This window comes from Rhinolophus sinicus, chromosome 16 (genome assembly GCF_057876585.1).
Source record: "Rhinolophus sinicus isolate RSI-liver-muscle chromosome 16, RSI-T2T, whole genome shotgun sequence".
Lineage (NCBI taxonomy): Eukaryota > Metazoa > Chordata > Mammalia > Chiroptera > Rhinolophidae > Rhinolophus > Rhinolophus sinicus.
This window is the reverse complement of record NC_142516.1, coordinates 33177150-33197634: the sequence shown is the minus strand read 5'-3', so window position 1 is coordinate 33197634 and position 20485 is coordinate 33177150. Positions and strand designations below refer to the sequence as shown.

Below are 20485 nucleotides of genomic sequence, written 5' to 3'. Positions count from 1 at the left end.
TTAGGAATGCAGAAGATAACATACAGGCAGAATGCTATTAAATTACTCTTTTTGCTTTGATAATCTTGATGCTTGACATATATTTCTCTCTGCTTGGCTAAACTATACGAGGTCTGACAATTAAATTTGAGAACTTGCCACCGTGCGCTTACATTGGCAGCACTGTACAAACAGCTCGGTGAGGTTTCAGTGTCTCACAGCTGTGTTTGGTACAATGTGTGGCGGTGTCTTGCTGAGTGGTGTTCATTATTGTTGTTGCATGTTTTGTGTACCGTCATGAGAATGTCTGAGTTTGAATTAGAGCAAAGAACAAACATTAAATTTCTTGTTAAACTTGGCAAGAGTGGAAGTGAAATCAGGGACATGTTAGTCTGCGTTTATGAGGATAATGCCATGAAGAAAACGGCAGTGTGCAAATGGATTAAACATTTTTATGAGGGGAGAGAACGCGTCACTGATGAAGAGAGGTCAGGGCAACTAAGATTGAACATGGCACCTTGAGCTGAGCTGCCTCCCAGATGGCTCAGTTGGTTGGAGCGCGGGCTCTCAACCACAGATTGCGGGTTCGACTCCCGTGGTGGTGATGCGCTGTGCCCCCTGCAACTAACAACGGCAACTGGACCTGGAGCTGGGCTGTGTCCTCCACAACTAAGATTGAAAGGACAACAGCTTGACTTGGAAAAAGCCCTTGGAAATACACACTGTTCCCCAATAAAGTCCTGTTAAAAATAAAGTTCATGAAATTTTTAGAAAGAATATAATAGATACTTATTTTTATCTTATGTATTGCACCTTTTAAAATTGGTTATGCAAAACCATTTTTAACTTGTCTTCGGTACACTCTCCTAGTATAGTGTCAAAATTGGTTAGTAATTTTATCTGCTGCTGTTCATAAATGTAAACGTATGAGGTGCTAAAGATACTATGTTAATCAGGGCTGAAAGAGCTGAGAGGAAGAATCCCTGAGCACTGGAATGCCTTTTCTTGTGACTGAAAGCATGTAAGCTTTTGTTTGGAGCTCCTGTGTTCAGAAGATCAAGAACCCAGGTGTTTTATCCTGGCTATCAAGTGTCCCATCATCCTTAGAGCCTAGGTTATATAATTGGAGCGGCAAAAATGCTACATAATTGTTATTAACAGTTAAATCTATTTTTTAAAGTTGTTGTCAAAGTAATACATATAAATGGTTTGTAAAGTAATAATGTATAATCACTTGCACTGTCCCCTGTCTACCCCTGAACACTTCTCCCCAAAGACAACTAATTTGAAACTTTTCAAATGTCTTCTGCTTTTTGACCTTATATTTCTAAATATTTGTATTGCTGTTTCTTGATTTTTTTTTTTTTTAGTTCATTAACTATTGAATTTTTACTACGGAAGATAAGGATTTCTTCTTACATTATGATACCACCGCATTCCACAGACACACTCATTAGCTCTCTTTCCCTTGCAATAGTTTAATTTAATTTTGGTTTAGGTTAATTTTCAGTGTTGTGATATGACTATGTAAATAATAGTCCCAGTTGAGCCATGTCATATACCTTTTTCCCCCAGGTGTAATGTTTTGTTTCTGGTGGAATTGATTGACCTACCCACCTCCTCTTTACTTAGTTTCCTAAAGTACTCTAAACTCTGCCGGAAGTATAATTCTATCTTCAGAATGTTCAAATACACAAGGTTATCGTATTTGAATGCTCTAATTAAAATATGACAAACATTTTAAATTTTATCAAATTTATCAAATCTCTGCCAGAGCCCTTTCTGTGCTCCCTTCCAGAACTGTCTTCCCACGTCACAGAATAATCCTGATTTCTAAAAGCATAGATTAGTTTTGTCTATTGTTGAATTTCATTATAAATAGATTCGTGAGTATGAATCTGTTTTATGTCTGGCTTCTTTCAAAGTTATGTTTATGTGATTTATCCCTATTGTTATGTATAGTTGTAGATCACTTATTTTTACTGCTATATAGTATCCTATTAAATGACTGTTCCACTTATCCATTCTCCTATTGATAGCCATTTGGGTAGCTTCAGATTTTTGTCTATATGAATATTGCTACCATGTATATTACCTTCCAATTAATGCTTTTGGTGAAAATACAAACCTTTCTGTTGGATATATATCTAGAAATGGAATTTCTGAGTTATAAGCTATACTTATGTACAGCTGTAGTAGATACAAACAAATGTTTTTCTAAAAGTGGTTTACTTTCTCACAAGCAGTATATGAGTTATTGTACTTTTGCATCCTTGACATTCTTTTCATTTTAGGTACTGTTATAAATTTGCATTTCCCTAATGACTACTGAAGTTGAACACTTATCTTTATTTTTGAATTTATTTCTTGGCATTTGGATATCCTCTTATGAAGTGCCAGTTTAAATCTTTTGTCCATTTGTATTATTTTGTCTTTTTTATTAATTTGTAGGAGTTCTTCCCCTCCTTCTCCCCGCCCCCACTCCGGTTCAAGCCATTGTTTCTCAGTCTAGTTATGTAGGGCACAGCTTCCTGGCCCATGCTGGTATTATGAGCCTTGCGCTCCCCCTGCCCCCCTCAGTTGGTCGCCAGTCGTCAATTGGCCGCTCACAGCATCTCATGGCAGTTCTCACTGGCTGCTCATGGTAGCCCAGGGCAGCACACCGCAGCACACCGCAGCCCACAGCAGCACACGCCAACCTCCAGCTGCTCACGGCAGCCCAGCTCCATGGAGAGCTGTTGTTCACCATCTTAGCTGTAGAGGGCGCAGGTCACTGGCCCATGTGGGAATCGAACTGGCGACCTCAGCGTTAGGAGCACGGTGCTCCAACCACCTGAACCACCAATTTGTGGGAGTTCTTTATATACTCTGGATATAATTCATTTGTTGAATATATGTATTGTGAATACCTTCTCCCGCCCTGTGGCTTGCTTGTTCTCAGTGATGTCGTTTGATGAACCAGAAGTTCTTAGTTTTAACAAAGGCAAAATTTATCAGTGTTTTCTTTTGTGGTTAGTAAATCCTATTTAAGAATTTTTGTCTACTCCAATGTCATGAAGATTCCTTTTTGTGTATGTGTGATAAAATATATGTTAAGTGTACATATAGTTCAGTGGCATTAAATACATTCACATTGTTGTGTAGCAGTCACCACCATCCATATCCAGAATGTTTTCATCTTCTCAAACTGAAATTTTAACCATTGAACAATAAGGCCCCATTCCCTGCTCCCCTTAATCCCCAGCAACCACCGTTCTATTTTCTGTCTCTCATTTTGACTATTCTAGGTAACTCATATAAGTAGAATCATACAGTATTTGTCCTTTTATGACTGGCTTGTTTCACTTAGCCTAATATCATCTAGGTTCATTCATGTTTGTAGCATGTGGCCGAATTTCCTTCCTTTTTAAATCTGAATAGCCCATTGTATGTATGTACTATATTTTGTTTATCCATTGATGGATACTTTGGTTGCTCTCACCATTTGGCTATTATGGATAACTTTCTGTGAACATGGGTATGTAAATATCTGTGTTGCTGCATAATGTGGTAATTCTATTTTTAATTTTTTGAGGAACCACCACACTGTTTTGTGTAGTGGCTGCACCATTTTACATTTCTACTAGCACTGAACATTTCCAACTTCTCCACATCTTCACCAGCATTTGTTTTGTTTTGGTAACAGCCATCCTAATGGGTGTACAGTGGTGTATCATTGTGGTTTTGATTTACATTTCCCTAATGACTGTTGATATTGAACATCTTCTTATGTACTTATTGGCCATTTGTATATTTTTTTGGCGAAATGTCTATTCAAGTCTGTTGTCTAGTTTCTAATCCAGGTGTTTTGTTGTTAAGTTTTAGTTCATTATATATTCTGGATATTAATTCCTCATCAGTTACATGCTTTGAAAATATTTTCTCCCTTTTGTGGGTTGCCTTTTCATTCTGTTGATAGTGTCATTTAGCGCCTAAAAGTTTTTAATTTTGATGTAGTCCAGTTTGTTTTATTAATATTTCTTTTGTTGATGTGCTTTTCATATCATATCCTAGAAATATTGCCAAATCCCATATTGTGACGTTTTCTCCCTGTTTTCTTCTATGAGTTTTATAATTTTAGGTCTTATGTTTAGATCTTTAATCCATTTTGAGTTAATATTTGTATATGGTGTAAGGTAAGGGTCCAATTTCATTCTCCATGTACATATCCAGTTTTCCTATCATCATTTGTTGAAAAGACTGTCCCTGCCCATTGAATGATTTTTGCCCCCTTGTCAAAAAATCATTTGATCGTACACATATGAGGGTTTATTTCTGGGCTCTCTATTCCATTAATGTATATGTCTGTCTTTATGCTAGTATCATATTGTCTTGATTACTGTAGCTTTATGTATAGTAAGTTTTGACATCAGGAAGTATGAGACCTCCAACCTTGTTCTTTTCCAGATTGTTTTGGCTGTTTGGAGTCCCTTGAGATTTCACATGAATTTTAGGGTGGATTTTTCTATTTCTGCAAAAATCATAATTGGGATTTTGATAGGGATTGTTTTGAATCTGTAGATCGTTTTGAGTAGAATTGACATTTTAAGAATATTAAGTTTTCCAACCCATGAACATGGGATGTCTCTTCACTTATTTGTGTCATCTTTAATTTCTTTCAACAACATTTTGTAATTTTCAGTGTACACTTCTTTTACCTTCTTGGTTAAGTATATTCCTAAGTATTTTATTCTGGTGCTTTTCTTTGCTATTCTGATGCTATTGTAAACGGAATTGTTTTCTTGATTTGTGGATTAATTGATACAGAAATGCAACATTTTTTGGCAACTGATTTTTGGATGTTGATTTTGTATCCTGCAACATTGCTGAATTTGTTTATTCTGTTTTTATTTTGTGTGGAATCTTCAAGGTTTTCTACTTATGTTTGCAAGCATAATTTTACTTCTTCCTTTCCAATTTAGATACCTTTTATTTCTTTTTCCTTGTCTAATTGCTCTGCCTAAGACTTCCAGCATGAAGATGTTCTTTTATGTTTCTTCCTAGAAACTATAGTTTTAATTTTGCGCTTAGGTTTATGGTTCATCTGTAAATGATTTAAGACAAGAGTCAAGGTTAAGTTTTCTATGTAGATATCCAGTTGCACCAGTACCATTTATTGAAAATACTATCCTTTCTCTCACTCAGTTGCAGTGTTGGCCTTTGTTGTAAACTAGGTGATCTTACATATGTCTATTTTTGGACCTCTCTTCTATTCCTCTGTTTTTCTGTGGTAAGTCTTGAAATCTAGTAATGTATGCCTACAACTAACTTTATTCCTTTTCAGATTGTTTTTGGCTGTTCTATGTCCTTTGTATTTTTCACATGAATTATAGTATCAGCTTATCAATTTCCACAAGAAAACTTACTGGAATTTCATTCAGTCTATAGATCAATTTGGGGACAGTGGACACCTTAATAATATTGAGAGTTTTAGTCTATGAATGTGGTATATCTTTCTGCTTATTTAGGTCTTTTTAATTTTTCTCATCAGTGTTTTATAGTTTTCAGTATAAAGATCACACACATTTTCCTGTAGGCTTATCCCTAGATAATGTTTTTCTAGTTTTATTGAGATACAATTATATTAGTTTAAGGTGTGTAACAATGATTAAATAGGAGTACATATTGTGAAATGATTACCACAATAGATATAGTTAACATCCGTCACCTCATGTAGTTACAGACATTTTTCTTGTGAGAACTTTTAAGATCTACTCTTTTATCAAGTCTCAAATGTACAGCACAGTATTGCTCACTATAGTCACCACAGTGTACAGTACATTCCCAGAACTTAAAACTGAAAGTTTGTACCTTCTGACCACCTTTTCCGCCACACCCCCTCCCCTGCTTTTGGCAATTTCCATTCTGTTCTCTGTATCTATGAGTTTGTGTATGTTTGTTTTTATTTCACCTAGTACAGTGCCCTTCAGATCTATCTGTTTTCGCAAGAGGCACGTTTTCCCCTTTTTAAATGGCTGTATTAAATTCGTGTGTGTGTGTGTGTGTGTGTGTGTGTGTGTGTACACATATACATATACACACCACATTTTCTTTATCCATTCATCTGTTGACGGACAGTTTAGGTTGTTTTCATATCTTGGCTATTGTAACGATGCTACAGATTTTATTTTAAATGATACTGTTTAATTTTTTTCTCAATATTTGTTGCTATAATATAATCATTTTTTGTGTAATTACTTTGTGTTCAGTGCTCTTCTAAATTATCGATTATAATACTTTATAGATTCTGTTGGGTATTGTACATAATTATGGCTTTGCGGGGAGGGGAGTGAAGCATCTGTTTTGATAGCTTCCAAGAAAGGATACCATTGGGAGGTAATATTGAGACTTAATATATCTAAAAATGCATTTACTTGATCTTTATAATTGAATGATAGCTTTGCTGAGTGTAGAGTGAGAGGTTTAAAATAATTGTTCCTCAGAATTTTGAAGGCGTTGTCCTCTCTCCAGTGTTGCTGTCGAGAAGTTTCACGTGATAAGATTTTTTTTCTCTATGGAACCTTTCCCCACTCAGTTTCATTGAGGTATAATTGACACATAACATTGTGTAAATACTCTGTGGAATCATATAGGCTCTTCTTTTTGTCCCCAGTGTTCTGAAATTTCACAATGATATGTGGTGGTGTAGGTCTTTCTCATTCATTGTGTTGGGCATCAGTTGATTTTGTCTACTTGTATCTTTGGTTTTAGAAATTTTTCTTACATGATTTTCTCTTTTTTAAACTCCACTTATATGAATGTTGACCTTCCTGGACTGGTCTTTTAATTTTTTTTCTCCTTATTTTTCATATTTGCTTTTCTTGCTCTTTTTTTGGAAGTATCTTCAGTTCTGTCTTATAGCCCATATACATGTATGTGCATGTGTGTATTTCCTTTTTGCTATCATAGTTTTAATTTTTTGAGAATATTTCTTGTTATTTGTCCCTTCCCCCCTTCTTTGACCTCCTTATTATATGGATTCTGTTTCTCAACATTCTGAGAATATTAAATTTTTTTGAGGTTTTTTTGCTTCAAGGTGTTGTTACGTCTTTTAAATTTTTTCTTTTAAGTCACTGTATTAAGGTATAATTGACATGTTTTGTTTTGGTTTTGTTTTTTTCTATGGGGGATGGTCAACTACCTCAGAGAAGAATCCTTTCTTCTACCTATCATGTATAGGCCTGATTGACAGCCTTTTAAGACCCAGGTGGAAAAAGGAATTCCAGGATCTTACCATTTAATAGTGAGATTTTCCCTGTTCTCAGTTTGTTTTCCCCACACTCAGCTCTACTCGGTTCATCCACGGTGGAGAGTAAACCTCACCCTCTGTTAGCGTGGTGTGGGCTAGTCACTGATCAGCACAGGGCGAGATTCTAGGATCTAACTACTCTTGATACAGATTTTTGACCAGTCCTCCTGTTTTCAGCACTACTTCACTTGGTGCCTCTAATTTCTGAAGTTTTCCGTGGTTCTGTGGAAGGAAGTAAGCCTACTCCTTTGCTTCCTGACCACCAACCTGGTTTTAAATTCTCTTTGGTTCTTCTAAATTTGTTACCATTTACCCTTCTGCTCTCCAGCTTCCAAAATTTTGATGTCTTTGTGTTATCCCATTTGGAGTTCAGTAAGAGCAACAGGGATTTTCTGTTATTTATAGTTCATTTTAATTTTAGGATAATTAGATGTAGTATTATAGTAATGCTAAATTAAATTTTTTAGATTGGTATTTTTAATCAATGAAGACTCATACTTTCTTAATTTTAAAGCCTGTGGCACATATTACAATATCACTAGGTATAGTACTCACTCTATTCTTCATATACTATTACTGAACAATTTTAAAGTTTATATTGGTGGTTGGCAGACTTTTGAAACTTTCAGCAAGTTAATAAGAAAACATGTTTTGATTGCTTTTGCTGTCATGTTGGAAACGTTATCCTATAGCAGATGTAAGCTGATGACATAGCAGAAAAACTCAGTGGGAATGTCCTCATCTCACACAAACTCTGGGCATGAATCCAAATGCAGCAGTAAACACTCCGTTTGGTGTCAACTGAACTATTACCAAGTATAGTTGTGTTTAACACAGGGAAACTTCTTTTTAACCTATTTAAAATAGTATGTTAATAACCAGGTAGCAGGAATAGTTAGAATACATTTTACTATTCGTATGTTTTTTGTCATGGATGAAATTTTGTATGAAAATAATTAGTAGGATAAAATTAACTTTAATACTGCATATTGGGGGTTAGTAAAATTTTGTTCCATGCCAATGTGTTATTTTATTTTCTAAATTACTTTTTGGTCTCTTTTTCTTTGCCCAGATATTTTTTGTTTTTTGTAATGTGTTATATTTGGGGAGAATAAAGAGTCAAGGAAAGTTATACTGAGAGCATATTAAGTTAAAAAGAAGATCTTGAGAGGAGCTAAGGAGTGTGAGAAAGGGTGGGCAGAAAAGCTAGAGCATGAGGAGACAGTGGAATTGGAGAAGTCCAGGAAATAAAATGGTTCAAGAAGACAAAATGATAAACACGGGGAAATGCTTCTTGGTAGTCAAAGACGTGGGCTAGAAAAACTCTGTTCCTCAATTATTCATCAACATTTGTGGCTACATATACGGCTCAAAAACTTTTTTTTAATACATTTTATTGGGGAACAGTGTGTTTCTCCAGGGCCAATCAGCTCCAAGTCGTCCTTCAATCTAGTTGTGGAGGGCACAGCTCAGCTCCAAGTCCAGTTGCCGTTTTCAGTCTTTAGTTGCAGGGGGTGCAGCCCACCATCCCATGAGGGAATTGAACCGGCAACTCTATTGTTCAGAGCTCATGCTCTAACCAGTTGAGCCATCCGGCTGCCCCATACAACTCACTTTTAAACTTAACAACTGAGTGATGAAAAGAAATGATGTATATAAAGCATTTAGCCCAATGCCTGCCACCTAGTAAGCCCTTATAAGTATTATTTATCACCACTTCCACCTATCATTTTTGCCTATTTCTTCAATCCAGACAACTGATAATAGTTTTCTGAAAAATCGTCCTTGATTTTTCCCTTTCCTTTATTCCCAAAATCAAGTCAATCACTAGGTCTCATTGATTATACTTCCTAGATGTATCAAAGTAAATCTTCTTGTGTTCATTCCTGTTGTCTCTGCCTTTGTTCTCATATGTAAGCCTATCTACATTCTTTTCCTTCTACTTTTAGGTCCCCTTTTCACTTTGGCCTCAATTTGGCTCACGTAGCAGCACCCTTGTGTAAATCTTCCCAAATCATCTCAGACAGTTTGCATTTCTTTCACATTGCTCTCTAGCACCTAGGAGAGCACTTAACTTGTAATCCTTTATTTGCATGTCTGTTTTTTCAGTTAGACTGTAGCCATTCCAGGGTAGGGGTAGTGTTATAACTATCTTTGTTTCCCACCTCCCACCATTGGTACCTGACAACCTGATAGGTTTTTAGCAATGTGTTGAATGATTGAAAAGTTGAAAATATTAGCATAAACGCTCAGTTTCTGAATAACTGAAAATAGATGTCTGGTGAGTACAGTGATTTCATTGAGGGTACACTCAAGAGTGCTCTGAGCATTTTAGAGAAGGCATATGCGTTAATGATACAGAAACTATTTTGGAGGTATTTGTACTTGTGAGTTTGCAAGTTAGTGAAGAAAGATATAAGGAGTTGCCTGAAAAAATCTCTCAGAATCTAAATTACTTCTTTAACAATTGTATATTTTTAGGTGTAATCTTTCCTATTTATTTCCTGCACTTCTTTTTTTCAAATGTATGTTTCAATTACAGTTGACATACAATATTGTATTAGTTTCAGGTGTACAACGTAGTGATTAGACATTTATATACCTTACAAAGTAATCACCCTGGTAAGTCTAGTACTCATCTGACACCATACATAATTATTAGTGTTATTGACCATATTCCCTATGCTGTCTTTTACATCCTGTAACTGTTTTTATAACTGGCAATTTGTACTTCTTAATCTCTTTCACCTCTTCCACCCATCCTGCCCCATCTGGCGACCACCAATTTGTTCTCTGTATCTATGAGTTTGTATCTCTTTTGTTTGTTTATTTTGTTTTTTAGATTCCACATATAAGCAGATCATACAGTATTTTTTTTTTCTCTGACTTATTTCACTGAGCAAAATACATTCTAGGTCCATCTATGTTGTTGCAAATGGTAAGATGTCATTCTTTTTTACGGCTGAGTAATATTCCTTTGTGTATATGTACCACATTTTCTTTACCCACTCGTCTACCGATGGACACTGAGTTGCTTCCATATCTTGGCTATGTAACTAATGTTGCAGTGAACATAGGGATGCATAGCTCTTTTCGAATTAGTGTTTTGGATTTCTTTGGATAAATACCCAGAAGTGGGATTGTTGGGTCATGTGAGTTCTGTTTTTCATTTTTGGAGGAACCTCTGTACCTTTTTCCATAATGGCTGCACCAATTTGTAATCCCACCAACAGTGCCCAAGGGTTCCCTTTTCTCCACTCCTGGTCAACACTTGTTGTTTGTTGATTTTTTGATGATAGCCATTCTGACAGCTGTGAGGTGATATCTCATTGTGGTTTTTAATTTGTTTTCCCCTGATGATTATTGACATTGAGCATCTTTTCATATGTCTGTTGGCCATCTGTATGTCCTCTTTGGAGAAATATCTGTTCAGATTCTCTGCCCATTTTTTAATTGGATTGTTTGGGTTTTTTTGGTGTTAAGTCGATGTTAAGTGGGCGTTCCTTTATATATTTTGGATATTAACTCCTTATCTGATGTATCATTGGTGAATAGCTTCTCCCATTCAGTAGGCTATCGTTTTGTTTTGTTGATGGTTTCCTTTGCTGTGCAAAAATTTTTTAGTTTGATGTAGTCCCATTTGTATATTTTTCTTCTGTTTTCCTTGCCTGGGGAGACATATCCAAAAAAATATTTCCGAGAGTGATGTCAAAAAGCTTATTGCCTATGTTTTCTTCTAGTTTTATGGATTTGGGTCTTACCTTAAAGTCTTTAATCCATTTTGAGTTTATTTTTGTATATGGTGTAAGAAAGTGATCTAGTTTCACTTTTTTGCCTGTATTTGTACAGTTTTCCCAATGCCATTTTATTGAAGAGATTGTCTTTACCCCATTGTATATTCTTGCCTGCTTTGTTGTATGAGTAGATTAGTTGACCATATAGGCATGGGTTTATTTCTGGGCTCTCTATTCTGTTCTGTTGATTTTTGTGTCTGTTTTTATGCCAATGCCATGCACACATTTTTTGGGGAAAAATAATGCTGTACTTCTCTATTATAGTAAAAATTTAATATGTAAAACTTACTGGATTTTTTCTTATTAAAAATATTCTAGATTCTTAGGAATTTGTCAGAGCTTTTCAAAGCCTTTATGGAAATCTCATATGCCAGCTTTTTCTACTAAATTTTTTGGTTAGTCTATTGTTTGACCTAAAGAGCAAGTGAGGTCTTATAGGGAACAACCAGAAAGGTCAAATTATGACAGTTTTTTGGGAGTAAAGTTTTGAAGAAGTTCCAACTCATTCTGGTCTTCACTTTGAATGTGAGCTTTAAGGCTACTATGGCTCTGGAGAGCAAGACAGGAGATTAAGGCAAGTTAAAAGACCACAAAGTTGACTGTTGTTATTGAGGTTCAGCTGTTTTTCTTTTCTTTTCTTTTTTTCTTTCTTTCTTTTTTTTTGTTAATTGGGGGAGGGGAACAGGACTTTATTGGGGAACAGTGTGTACTTCCAGGACTTTTTTCCAAGTCAAGTTGTTGTCCTTTCAGTCTTAGTTGTGGAGGGTGCAGCTCAGCTCCAGGTCCAGTTGCCGTTGCTAGTTGCAGAGGGCGCAGCCCACCATCCCTTGAGGGGTGCGAGGAATCGAACCCGGCAACCTTGTGGTTGAGAGGATGCCGTCCAACCAACTGAGCCAATCCGGAGGCAGCTCAGCTCAAGGTGCCGTGTTCAATCTTAGTTGCAGGGGGCACTGCCCACCATCCCTTGCGGGAGTCGGGGAATTGAACTGGCAACCTTGTGGTTGAGAGCCCACTGGCCCATGTGGGAATCGAACTGGCAGCCTTCGGAGTTAGGAGCACGGAGCTCTAACCGCCTGAGCCACTGGGCCGGCCCTCAGCTGTTTTTCTTGAATAGATACTCCCTGAATTGCTGCAAGCCTTTGGTTATTTTTCTAGATTCTGAAGTTGATTCTTATAATTTTGCCAGTTTTCTCATTGCTTTTATCGAAGAACGAATTTTTGAGGATCCTGACTACCATTTTCACTAATGTCCTTAGCTTATTTACACTTAGCTTGTTCTTTCATTCTCTTCCTCACTGTCTTTTACTGGTATTATTAGATGAAACTTTCTGGATTTCTTTGTATTTGAAATATGAGGTACTGCCAATGACATTCACTGCAGCAATATTTACAATAGCAAAAGATTAAAAAGAACCCAAATGCCCCAAAAATAAAGAAATGTTTTTTTTAAATGATTCCTCTATATATCCATATGATGGAACATTATACAGATACCAACAATCATACCTTTGAAGACAATTTTATGACAGGAACATTTTTATGATATGATATAGATGGAAAAAACAGATTATAAAATACAGTATATTCGAATTTTTGAAAATAAGTTTTGTAAAGAAATAAGTATATGTATGCACCAAAAATCTACCATAAGGAGCTTTTATCAAAATGGTAGCATTTATTATTTCTGGGTAGTGATGAAATTATGTGAACAAAAAAACATTTTGTGCTGTATTCTGTATCATAAGGTTGCATTAATTGTTTTTGTTATAAAAATAAAATGTAATAACTAATGTGACACACCATATTACTGTTTTCATTCACGTGAGTTCAATTAAAAATTATGTGGCTATTGAGTTTTGGGGATTTAACATAAACTTATAAATATTTGAAGAGATGCTGCAAGAACATGTTAATTAATTATAACTCTGGTATTCGGGCTAGCAAAATATATAGGAGTTATTTTAATCCTGAGTCTATAGAAAGGAGTTCTGTTTCATTGCGCTGTAATACAGTTAACTGCTAGGCAGGTGAATAATCTGTAATCTCATTTATTAGCATTTTGTGTTTTTTCTTTTCAGGCGCATATTAAATTTCCTATTGACTACCCATATTCACCACCTACCTTCAGATTCTTGACCAAAATGTGGCACCCCAACATTTATGAGGTAAGAGACATCTATCAAATTTCTCCAGAGATTTATTTTTTAGATACAGTCTTTTAAAATAGCCTTTATATCTGAGTATGCTATGGTGGTTGTGCCAAAGCTACAAAGGACTATTCATGTTTCCTACTTTTCGTTAGTTTAATTGTTCAAAATGGAGGGTAATTTCATACTACCAGTGTGTATTATAGTTAATTTAAGATTGAGGCTTTAAGTTTTTGCTACTCATTGCTAAGATTACAATGCATGTGTTAACATTTGCATTTTTTAAATTTAGTAGACAGTCATACATACTTATTTGTGTACTGATCCTCTAACTTCACAGCAAGGGTCACCTGTAGCTATGATCAGAGATGCAGCTTTTTGGGGGAGGGTTTGTTACTATATTTGGTTTGCAGAGCAGTTGAGGACCTCTTTTGGAATATCTCCAAAGTGAGGTTCTTTTACTGGACAAGTACATGTGCCTGGGGTAATCATTTCTACATTTGTTGATGAAATATACTTAACTTTGGGCTAACATAAGGATGCTATAATGATGCATTATGTTTCTCAGAAAAATATGTCACAGCCCACTAAAATATCCTTTGCCATTCTGTTATCTTTTTCTTTGCAATAGGGCTCTGAAGTGGTCTCATTTTATTGTAGCTGTGGTCCAAGCATTAAAATTGCTTTTTAAAATTTGCAGCCTTAGTCATATAGTCCCTTTTTGGCCTGATGGATATTGGGAAGTACCTTTGCTCCAGAAACAGCTATATAGCCTTTGAAATGCTTACAAGCAAGAAATGGAGATCTTACTCTAGGGTCCTGAATTTAGAGCTCAGTCTGTATAAATTAGCATACTGGAGCAGCTTTGTCGTTTTTCACAGCCTGCTTTTTCTGTAAGGCGTTATCTTCATTTTTCTTTCATTCTTAAAACGACAAACTGGTGCTCAAAAAGGTGATATGTAGTTACCTTTTCAGAAATAAGCTCCCAGAATATTGTTTTCTTTAGTATCATCAGTATTTGACATCATAATACAAATAAACAGTAGTGAATACCTTATAGTGTTCCATGTAAGTTATTCTGTTGTAGGAGAGAGACTATAGAAACCATTCACTGTTCCATAAGTTCAAACTGAGTTCAGTACACATAGAAATATTTTTGTGTCCCTATCCATTTAATAATCAGAAGTTCTTGCTTTCAAAACAATGTAGTATATATAGATTTTAGATAGCAAGAGAGAATTAAGAAGACTCAAGTTTTTGTCTTGCTACTGAGAACTAATTCACCTTAAAGCCATATGTTCACTTAGTTTTTATCTTAGTTATCTAAATCTCAAACTCCTCTTAAGGAATAAAAGATTCGGAGCTCTAAAGGAAGAAAGTGTAGGTTAACTACCTTTCTACTGGTTTTTTTGTGTGTGTTTTTGTTTTTTTAAACTACCTAGGTAGGCTATTTGTATAAGATTTAGTATTGGATCATTATTTTAAAAATATTTTTCATATTCATAATAAAAATTTTAACAATAAAATAATGCATGCCTATCTTATAAAATATGCAGTTGTTTTCCATGCCATAAATGTTTTGTTTTAAAAGAAGTGATGTCAGAGTTAGGAATTAAATTTGATGCAATCAAAGGGTTCATAAGAAACGCTTGTTACATTAATTCATTTACCTTTGCTACACTCTGGAAATGGTATCAGAACTGAACTTTTTGAGGGCCCATGTTAGTATTTGTGATTTTAGAGATTGTTAGGGCTCATGGTTCTTGGCCAAAGGGATATTCTTGGAAGTTGCTCTCTACTCACCCACCTATGGTAGAATACAAGGGATCTCGATGTCAAGTTTCTCTAGTCACCAAAATGTTTACTGTAGAGCTACTTATAACAGGGGTTAAAAGGGATGAACAGAAATACAGAAATACAAAAGGGAAAAACAGAAATACAAAAGCAAAAGCCTAAATTCCAAAATATAGGAATTGAAAGAGTTTTTGGTATGTTAACTTTATGAGCACTATAAATATTATGGACTATTACTGGTAGAAAATAGTTTATTGTGTAAAGTTGTAAAAATCACAAGAGCTTTGGTGACGGTGTTAACTACGCCCACGGACACATTACTGTAGCCCCAAAAGTGATAAATACTGTTGTGTTATATGAGTGAATTTAATTATTTTAACATTTCCTGTACCATTGCCATGTTTGTGAAATTTATAAATATCAAGTGGAAACTTGGAGAACAAAAGAAATGTAACTTGTCATCAATGATTGTACTGTACAGTCTACTCCTTTCTGTTGAATGAGATAAAAAATAGTTTCCTGGTTACATGTTGTGTGATGAGAAGGAGATAGCCAATGTACCCCATTTGCTTCACATACCATGTATTAAAATGAGGTTTTTGTACACATTTTCTTCAAACCTGACAGCTATGGCAACACAAAATCTCACTACTCTTTAGTATTTATTTATTTACATTTTTTTAAATAATAGACTAATTTTTAGACTAGTTTTAGGTTTACCACAGATTGAATGAAAAGTACACAGAAATACTTAATTATTTGATGATCCTTTTAGTACTACTAGTGAGTTATAGAACATAGCATGGAACTTTATTTTTTAAATAACAAAGATTTTTATTTATTTTTTTTGAAGGAGTATACAAACCATTTTTCCTGTACATTGCTCACAGATAAATGTCATCAATGCAGCCATTAAATAAAAGTGACAGTAAGAGTGTATTTTAGACTACTTGGTAGCAATAGGAAAATATTTTGCTATTTCACTAAGGTTCTAGTTCTGAAGAGTTATACTTGATCCTAGACCCAGATGATTCTCAAAACATTATCCTAATCTCTATAGCCACCAACATTGTAAGGAGGTAGCAATTTGGCTACTGTTCTGTTATCATTAGGGCATGGTATTTTTAAATGTTATTGTTTTAAATAATGATTAAAAGTAGACCCTACTAATGGGTCTATTTTGTGCTTTTCCTAAGACATGTCATCTTAGCTTGTCTCCCATAACAAAATACCATAGGTGGGTGGCTTAACCAACAGAAATGTGTTTTCTCATAGTTCAGGAAGCTAGAAGTCCAAGATCAAGGGGCCAGCATGGTTGGTTTATGGTGACAACTCTCTTCCTGGCTTATCTCTGTGTCCTCATGTGGCTTGAGGAGAGAGAGCTAGCTAGCTAGCGCTTTGCTGTCTCTTACAAGTTTTTTAAAAGGTTATTGCCAAGTCTACAGAACCATTACTTTTTGGAATAATAAAATTTAGGCTATATAAATGGTGAATGGACCTAATTATGCATAGTTTATGAAGTTTATAATTATTTAGATGGATGATAGGCCATTAGGAATAAAATAGATAAGACCCATAATCAGCTTTTCAAAAACTGAAAGAACTGGATGTAGCTAGAGGTCCTGCATAATAAGTCCATAATTATAAATTATATTTTTAAATTACACAGAAAAGATGAGATAAAAGCTAGGATACTGTATTAGGGTTCTCCAGAGTAAAAGAACCAATGGGACATATAGAGATATACTATATGAGGAGATTTATTAAAATAATTGCCTTACATGGTTATTAAAGTCTGAGAAATCCCGCAATCTGCCCTCTGCAAACTGTAAAACTAGGGGGAGCCAATAGGGTAACTCCCCATTGGAGCCTAAAGGCCTGCGACCCAGGGAGTAGCTTGTGTAAGTTCCAGGATTGCAAGGCCCGAGAACCAGGAGTTCTGATGTCCCAGCTCAATAAGGGAGAGAGAATTTGTTCTACCTCCACATTTTTGTTTTATTTGGGCCCTCAACTGATTGGATGATGCTTGCCACATTTGGTGAGGGTGGATCTTCTTTACTCTGTCTGCTGATTCTAATACTAATCTCTTCCAGAAACACCCTCACAGACACACCCAGAAACAATGTTTTATCAGCTATCTGAGCATCACTTAACCCAGTCATGTTGACATAAAATTAACCATCCTTTTTCTCCCCTTCCTCCCTTGCCATCCCCATGTATAGTCTTTCTATATTCTATGTACATCATTATGTTCGCAAGGGGTGTAATTTGACTGAAAGTACATTTGAATCCTTGAAATAGCAAGATTTTGTAATAAGGGTTTACTCCCTTTTTAATAACAGTAAAATTATTTTTAAGTAGTAAAACAGATGGTAGCTTAGCTGGTTCTGCTTCCTCTCCTTTGATGATTCAACATATATTTCTCTTTGATTAAATTGTATTCTTTGTTTAATGGAATTATCTTTAGAGCTTCTGTGGTATTTCTTTGATATCTCTGAGAATTTATTTTAATGGTTATTCCACCCAGGAATCAAATAATGAAGCCAAAGAAATCACATTAGAATTTATTACAAAGTTATAATATTGTATTCTCTGATGATATTTCACAACTAGGACAAAACTGCTTTAGTTCATTTTTCTTAAACTCATAAATTTTAAATATGAAATTTAAAAGTTCTATAGTATTTAGAATGGTTTTTATTAAAATGCTTTGATTTTGATGTCTAGGTGTTATAAGCATACTAAAAATATTAAGTTTAAACTTACTTCTTTAAAAAATTATTTTAAAATAATTTTAGATGTGAAGAGTTTCCAGAATTGTACAGAAAATTCTCATACACCTTTTACTCAGATTCCTTGAATTTTAATATCTTAAACACCCATGGTACATTTATCAAAACTAAGACTTTAACTTTGGAACACTACTATTAAGTAAACTACAGACTTTATTTGGAATAAAGTATGGAATGGGGAACTTAAAACATATATTACTTGTCCTTGGCTGTTCTCTATTCTTCTAGGTGAGACAAACTCAATTTCTATATTATGTTGTTAAATCACCAGAAAAAATATGCTTGAACTCTGTGATCTTAACTCACATAAAAGTGCTCAGTGGTGTGTTAAGATTTTGTTACATTATTTATTGTGTTAATTTTTTAATGTTCATTTAATAAATGGTTACAATTTACATAATTTTAGTCAGTGGTCTTTAAGAAGGGACCTGAATGAATCATTTCTCTTTTAATTCATTTAAAAATTCTTAAAATGAATATGAATGCTTTATATTTTAGAAAGTATAACCTAATATATTTTATTTGTTTTAGCTACTAGGATAAATTGACAAAAATAACTTCTCTTTGGTAACTGGTAAAATATATTTGTTTTCTTTTAATTGGTTTTATCCTTTAAAAAAGTCACTATTAATTGACTTGTAAAATATTCTGTAGTTCTAAAACATTAAAGTTTTATAGAATGTTTCTGTAGAACTCCCAAAGTCTGTATGTGAGTTTCATCTTGGTTTATATGAACCAAATACATAAGGTAGAAAGTCAACAGAAACCAGAAGACTTTGACTCTGATTTTGTGTTGAAATTTTATCTAGCAAAGGTGATTTAATAATACATGTTATTGAAAGTTTGAACTCTATGTGCTTATTTAGATTTTGCTTTTTTCCTTAAAAAAATTGGGATACCAGTTTGCTCTACGAGAATAAACATACCTTAAGGATTTAACTATAGGTACAGTAGCCGCCATTTAGAACATGCTAATGTTTAGGCCACCAAATTTGTCCTTTTTCGAGTTAGATTCTGGTTTTTAAATAATTTGTGACAAGCAGGATTTTATGTATGTTTTGTAGTTGTGTTCATGGATTTGCAGATCTAATGCATTCTCTCTAACTTTAAGGTCTGGAGAAGAAGTTTCTCCAGGGAGTAATGTGCCCAAATTTGGCTGTATATCAGAATCATGTGATGTTGTTAAAAATAAATGATACTGGAGATTGCGGTTTAATTGAATTTGAATGGGGGCTATTCTAGATTGCTTTCAGTTTACATTTTAGAACTGCCTTTCTGGAGGCCTAGAACTTTCTTCTTCTTGTTGTTCTCCTCCCCCTTCCTCTCTTTGTCTTTCCTTCCCCCTCCACCCCTTACTTTTAAAAATAATTTATTGCAATGAAATTCACATACATAAAATTAACCATTTAAAGTGAACCCAATTCAGTGGCATTTACTACATTCCCAAGTTGGGCAGCTACCACCTCTGTACAGCATCTCCATCACGCCAACTGTAAAACCCCGACCCCTTAAGCAGTTTTCTTCCCATTCCTATTTTCCCCCAGTCTGTGACAACACAGAGGGTCACATATTGTATGATTCCATTTATACGAAATAGCTAGAATAGAGACAGTTTTCTGTCTCTAGATATTTCGTATAAATGGAATCATGTAATATGTGACCCTCTGTCTGGTTTTCACTTAGCATAGTGTTTTGGAGGGTCGTCCATGTTGTATAGGATGTATCAGTACTTCATTCCTCTTTATTGCTAAATAATATTCCATTGTATGTATATATCACAATTTGTTTATCCATTCATCCATTGATGGGCATTTGGTCTGTCCCCACCTTTTGAATATGTAAAAATAATGCTGCTGTGACCACATGTTTACATGTACTTGTTTAAATACCTTTTTCAGTTCTTTTGTTTATATACCTAGGGATGTAATTGCAGGACAATGGTAATTCTAGGTTTTACTTTTTGAGGAACTGCCAAACTAACTGTCCTACAGCTGACGAACCATTTCATGTTCCCTCCAGCAGTTTATGAGGGTTTCAGTTTCTCCACATCCTTTCTAACACTTGTTATTTTCCTTTTTTAAAAAAATTAATGGCCATCCTAACAGGATGTGAAGTGATATCTCATTTCGATATGCATTTTCCTAATGACTAATGATGTTGAACATTCATGTGCTTATCGGCCACTCATGTATCTTCTTTGGAGAAATGTCTGTTCAAGTCCTTTTCCCATTTTTTAATTGGCTGGTTTGTCTTTTTGTCTTTGAGTTGTATGGATCTTAAATCCTTATCAGATATATGGCTTGCAACTATTACCCCCCATACCTATAGTTTGTTTTTTCACTTTATTGATAATGTCCTTTGCACAAAAGCTTTTCATTTTGATGAAGTCTTATTTTTTTGTTGTTGTTGCTCATGCTTTTGGTATCATATCTAACCTGTGACCAAACCGAACGTCATGAAGATTTATCCCTGTTTCTTTTTAAGAGTTTTATGATTTTTGCTCTTAGACTTTTTTTTTTTAATTTAATTTTGTATGTGATGTAAGGTAGGAGAGTCCAACTTCATTCTTTTGCTTTTGGAAATCCAGTTGTCCAGGCATCATTTTTTGAAGAGACTGTTATTTTCCCATTGAGTGGACTTAATTAGCATCCTTGCCAAAAATCAGTTGATCATAGATGTATAGGTTTTTTT

At 34.8% G+C, this 20485-nt stretch overlaps 1 protein-coding gene across 1 annotated transcript in view; it reads left to right on the top strand.

The window, feature by feature from the left end:
- UBE2R2 (ubiquitin conjugating enzyme E2 R2) overlaps positions 1-20485 on the top strand; it is an 86177-nt gene that overhangs the window by 50139 nt on the left and 15553 nt on the right. Inside the window, exon 2 of the mRNA XM_019734336.3 lies at positions 13140-13226. Coding sequence (XP_019589895.1) covers positions 13140-13226 — 87 coding nt within the window. The remainder of the gene's footprint in view (positions 1-13139; positions 13227-20485) is intronic.